The sequence below is a fragment of the Parasteatoda tepidariorum genome, chromosome 1 (assembly GCF_043381705.1).
Source record: "Parasteatoda tepidariorum isolate YZ-2023 chromosome 1, CAS_Ptep_4.0, whole genome shotgun sequence".
In the NCBI taxonomy this organism is placed as follows: Eukaryota; Metazoa; Arthropoda; class Arachnida; order Araneae; family Theridiidae; genus Parasteatoda; species Parasteatoda tepidariorum.
The window spans coordinates 45,956,724-45,962,862 of NC_092204.1; the positions used below are offsets into that span (position 1 = coordinate 45,956,724).

At 27.8% G+C, this 6,139-nt stretch overlaps 1 protein-coding gene across 2 annotated transcripts; it reads left to right on the plus strand.

Moving 5' to 3' along the window:
• The first annotated feature begins 1,271 nt into the window (after window positions 1–1,271).
• On the plus strand, window positions 1,272–5,778 carry LOC107447823 (zinc finger protein 888). Of its 2 annotated transcripts, none has more exons than XM_016062853.4 (2): window positions 1,272–2,339; window positions 5,565–5,778. In XM_016062853.4, exons 1-2 carry the CDS (start codon window positions 1,425–1,427, stop codon window positions 5,568–5,570), a joined length of 921 nt encoding a protein of 306 aa, XP_015918339.2. In that variant the 5' UTR covers window positions 1,272–1,424; the 3' UTR covers window positions 5,571–5,778. The 2 variants fall into 2 exon arrangements, with proteins under 2 accessions (XP_015918339.2, XP_042907484.1); XM_043051550.2 differs by having other exon boundaries at window positions 1,291–2,902.
• The last annotated feature ends 361 nt before the right edge of the window (window positions 5,779–6,139 follow it).

The following is a 6,139-nucleotide window of genomic DNA, read 5'->3' on the forward strand; positions in this document are numbered from 1 at the left end:
AAAAAAAGTCGCGCAAAGTGTTGTGGCAAGAGGGGCAAGGCAGAAGAGAAGTATAGCAAATCATCTTTCTCAGTCCCACGTATAAACTAATTTTTGAATATTTTAATCACTCTTTTTCTGTGAAAGAACTTGCTTGATAATGATTGTTTCCATTTCGATAGAGTATATAATCGTAAATAGTTTATTTTACTTCATTATTATTATTTTTTCTTCATTTTCTAACGTCAGAAGTTAGAAAAGAATTAACTGATAGAGGAAAAAAATATATAAAATAATTATCGTAATTTAATTAAAATCAAACTTTCGTCTTTGAGACTTGCTAAATCAGAATATTATAGAATACTATATCATAGTATACTATGATACTAATAGTTTCAGTTGTTGTCTTGTATATGGCAGCGCAAAATATTTTCAATTTCATGAATAATATAAATTTAAACAAAAATAATTGGCGTAAACTATTAAATTTGTCAAAAAATGCATCGTTTTCTATTTAATGAGATTTATTCATTTAGATAAGATTAAGATTTACATTCAGAAATTGCTAAAAGCAATAATTAATTCAGAAGTCTAGTGTTTTCTATCACTGCAGTATTATATTGCATATATCTGATGTTAAATAATATTGTTGAGCTACCAGGATGGGTATCGCAAAAACAGGAAGATATACTTAAATATCTATGTAAAAAAACTATAGTTAATTTTACCAAATACTTTTGATTAGGTAAGAATATGTAAGTCATTTTTGACAGATTCATTTAACATATATTTCACCAACTGCAATTTACGGGGTAAGAATGTGTGCGTTATTTATATTTTTACTAGATTATTTACATTGAAAATACGTCTAAATTTTCGTAAAACTATATGGAAAAGAAAAAGGAAAATTTATGTTAATATACATTTAAAAAAGTTCGCTTATTTTCTATACATTTCACTTTCTTCGAGAAAGGAATCCATAAATTATTTTGACCTATTATTTATTTCAACCATCATCAGGGCGTAAAAATGTATGCATGTAAAATTGATGCGTCTTTTTATAAGAAAAAATGACTAACAAAAAACGAAATTATCAGTTTAATTTCATAGTTATTTAATTTCATTAATAGTAATTTAATTTCAAAAATATCATTTTCTAAAAGAATCTAATTTTAAAATTCAGTAAAATTTAAAGTACAGTTTATAAGCTATAAATGTGAAGAAAAACATTTATTAAGCGCCACCTATAAATAATTTTTTTTTCAGCACTAGAGCTATGTAAAAGATAATTTACTGTAACCGTATCTGTTTTTAAAGCAATAATAAAAACTGAAATCCGTAATGTTTTGACGTTTATGTTTACGATCTACGATTTACGGTCATTTTCTTTTAAATTACTCTTATTTTTTCATTCTTTTTATAATTATTAATTATTTTTTTCTATTATGATCGATCCAGGAAGAAAATATAATGAATTTTCTTTGCCTATGGCTGATGACAATACACCAAAAATACATGATCTCATTGCGAATGGTAAAGAGACTTTAAAAACCTTAAAAGTTTATGTTCCTACTATTGAATATAACAGCGCAATGACATTTGAACAAAACTTAGAGGAAGGTAAAATCAAACTTATGAGCGAATTGCCTGTTAGTGATATTAACTCAAAAAATGACCCAATTCAAGAATGCATGACCTCCTCGAAAATGCATCAAGATTTTTCTCAATTCATCCATAGCAGCAATCAAAATATTTCAGACTTTGATGCCCTCGTAAATCCCAATCTTCAAAGAATCAAAACAGAGCAACAGTCTAGTTCCACGAATTATTTTGATACTGATAATCTTAGTGATACTTCTCAAGATGACGATAAGCAGCATGTATGCGATGTCTGTGATCAGAAATTTAATCGGCGACGTGATCTTGCTCTACATTATTTAACCCACAGTGAAAAGGAAAAGAAGCGTGTCACCACGAAATGCGACCTGTGCAAAAAAATTTTAAAACAGTGCAAGTGCAAGAAAAGAGGGAAAAAAAGTCCAATTACCAATAACTTCGTTCAGTCGGATTGTATTTCTCTATCTCGACCTCTAAATGCGAATACTGTATTTATAAAAGCTGAATCTGTGTCTGGAAAAAGCGATGTCATTAAAAGAGAATTATTCCACTGTTCTGAATGTACTCAAGTATTCGGACTACTTTCTCAAATGAAACAGCACCTCCTTGCACATAAGAGGGAAAAAGCCCGTAAAGAAATGGAAGGAAAATCTCTTACTTGTAACTTCTGTAACAAAAAATGTATGAGTAAAAGTGAACTGTTATATCATAAATCAACTGTTCATCCTAGTAATTCAGATGTGGTAAGTAATCAAATTTATGCAATTGATTCTGAGACCTTTTCGTGTACTGACCTGCAACCCCAAGTTTGCAGTTCTTGCCGAACCGTTTTTAATGACATGAACGGTCTCCAAAAACATTTTAAGCGTCTCGGTTGGGTTTGCGGAATCTGCAGTACTTATTTTTGTCTTAAAAGTGATTTCAATGCTCATTGTTTGACACATTTAGATAGTGTGTCTTTTGATAGCAAAAACGATGAAATACCAACAACGGAAAGTTTGCTTAATCCGGCGACTGAAAACAGTGAGACTGGCGTTTTATCGTGTAAGAAATGTCCTAAAAAATTTAAATTTGTCTGGATGTTGAACCAACACAAACTTAAACATACTTTGAGAAAGAATAAATTCTGCTTTAGGTGTAAGAGAAATTTTAAACATAAAAGGAATGCTTGTATTCATTTCTTCAGCCATGGAAATAGTAAGAAGTACGAATGTGGTGAATGTGACAAGATATTTTATGAGGAGAAGTGTTTACAAGTTCATTTGTTTAGAGTTCATTGATGTTTTACTGAGGATAAGCTTAAATTGTAACGGAATATTCATGGAAAAATCATACTTTAGTTTTAAAAATAAAGTTTATTTATTTTGAATACTTGTATTATTCCATAAGTTAAACTATTCACTTGCTTTTAACCTACATTTATATAGCCTCTTTAATAATATTACTTACAATAATATTTATAAAAAACTACTTTAGATTGTTTTTTATAATGTAAAATATATGTATAAAATTTTTTTTTTCAATGATTATTTAGTTTGTATCACAAAAGTTGTTTTATAATTTTACCATATTTTATTTAAGTTGTTTAAGATAAGTCTAATAGTCACTTACTCTTATTTTGTTAACTTTCCTGTTATGAAAATTAAAAGAATGTATTCATATTGATTTAATATCCCCTTGATACTGTGTGATATAACTTTATAAGGAATAACTATTTTACCTTTTCTTTTTGCAAACTTAACTTTTCTGATTTTTTTTATTATTCTCATAAATTATATCTTAAAACTAGGGATAGTCAGTCTACCTTTAGATTGTAACTGAAACTTTGGTTGTGGGGAAGTTTTGTACAATATCTTTTGGGCAAGTTTTCCTAATATGTAAAAATTAATCATTATTGTTTGTAATTATAATTTTGAGTATTTTTATTATTAAATGTATAGAAAATATAGATTTAGTTGACCAGCCACAATATTATTTATTTCTTTTGTTACCACATTATTATTTAGCTACAAATCTATTTTTTATTTGAACCATTTTATTGTAATTAACGATTCTTATAATTAATCAAATTACATGGGCAGTTCCTTTTGCAGATGTTTGATAAATTGCAATTAAGTGCTTCGATTCCTTAAAATATTACTCCTTTCTGATTTTAAATATCTTTGTTGTTTGTCTCAACAATGCGCATGCATTTGCATTTCCCTTAGCTAAGGGATTAATGGTGTATCCGATTGAAATTAATTCCTAACATTCTTAAACAAATATTTTGAAAACTTATTTACTTATTAACAATAAATTTTGCTACAATAAAATTTAAAAAACTTGTTTTTTCAATTGCAGGGTGAGTCATTTAACATACCTTTTACATGTGCTTTTACTTTTGAGTGTATTCTGAGAATTTCTGTTATCATTAATATTACATTAAAACGCAATAATTAAACGCAATACTTTCTGTCACGTTTTTGTCCATCTGATTTTTCTTTGAAAGATGTTAAATTTTGATAGAATTTTTTTCAAACATTACCAGGGGTCTGTTCAGACATTTTGTGAAAGGTCCAGTTTTTGAAAAATTGTGAAAAAACTATTCATTATTTGTGAATATAAAATAAGCGTTAAGTCACATTCTTTCAACCAGGGTCCTGCTTTTGTGAATTTGTGCAAATAGGGTCCTGTTATTGCAAAAATTGCTAAAAACCTTTTCAAGAAGTTTTTAAATTGTAAATAGATACAAGATTCTGCTCAACAATTGCTGCTACTAAATTAGAGATGCAACATACAAATATTTGGTATTTAGCCTATACTGCTCAACACAGAATATTCATTTCGGACGAATAATGGAAACAAAATCACTCACATTTTTAATAATTTCAATTGACATATTTTAAATAACACAACTTAGTAATGTATCACTTTTAATGTGTTACGCATTAAGTAAACTTAAACAATTCTTAAATTTATAATATTTTATTTAAAAAATTGCCAGAAATTAATTTTTATTTGCATAATATTCTATTAATTAATTTTATGAATAAATATAAAATGATCAATTATTTATTTACAAAAAAATAATTATGATTTATTATTAATAAGAATGCGCACACGATGTTTGTAAAAGTAGAAACCGTTTTTCATCCCCCCCTCCCCGGGAAGGGTTCATTCGATTAACAAAACAATGATGAAGATAAATAAATTTGTGAAGGGTCTGATTAAGAGATAAATTATTTTGTGAAGGATCCGTTTTTATGAAAAGATATTTTGTCAAGAGTCCGTTTTTATGAAAAGATATTTTGTGAAGGGTCCGTTAACAGATCCAAATTTCTTCTAAAAAGACCCCTGACACTTAAAAGTTTTTAATTTTATTTCCTAATTTTTGCTCCAATAAAAGTATCCGAACATGTTTTTCTATCAGTATAGTTATTCATTATAGCTTATGTAATATCTTTAGTTTAATCTTTAATTCTATGTATTTTGCTTTTTCTTACTCTAACTTGTCATTTTTTTCTGTATTTGAAACACTCTCTCCTTCATGACAGTGCAAGCTGTTTTTTTCCTTCTCTTTTCTTCTTTCGAAGCATACAGCCTGTTACAGGCCAAGGCCGTCCCAAGTAGTCTTCGTCATCTGGTCCTATCCGCAGCAAGGTTCTTTCAGTTTCCATTATTTCTTTTTATTTTATTTTCTTCATTTTAATATCCAATTACTATTTGTTTCCAATTTACCTATTCTTACTGATCTCTTTTTCTGAACTTGAAACACTCTTATTTTTTTTTTCAAGTCTATACATGTTGTTTTATTTAGTTTCTAAGAGAAGTAAAGAATAATTTTTCTCTACATAACAAAGTATTTTGTAATTTTTCTCTACATAACAAAGTATTTTGTTCAAAATGTATGTTACAGTTTTATATATTGTTTCAGAAATGATTTCCTGATTTGAAAATTTGATGTGTTATAACTGAATTATTGTTTACAGGTGTGACTGTGACTACTTTTTCATGGTTTCAGTTTGAGGTGGAAGGTAGAAATCCTATATCCGAAGAATGGACTAAGTGCCTTTTATTTACAGAATTTATTTTTTTATTCTAACTATATACCTCCTTTTGAAAGACACTATATTAATTTATAAAAAGTAGTTTGCATGTTTCAAGAAGTGTAATCAAAATAATAAAATATAATATGTTTGCTTACTTTTGTTTGCTAGTTAAAAGTAAAACTAATTCAATTTATTATCGGGGACATCATACTATGTGAAGCAATTGAAGTGACTATTTTTCAATTCCTACTGTTAATTCACACTCTCTCTATATCTTGTTCAAACTTTCAATCCTTAATAAAATACAGTCAAACCTCGATATCTCGAACTTGAAGGGAGACGAGAAAAAATTCGAGATATCGAAAATCACATGTTATCGATGGTAGAATAAAGAAAAATGCTCTTTACATACCTTATTTACTATTCCATATTTATTCTAAAAACACTTTTTACGCTTTCATTTGAAAAAAAGATTGAATTGTTTGCTTCAGAGATGTGTAAGAAAGTTTGTCTAT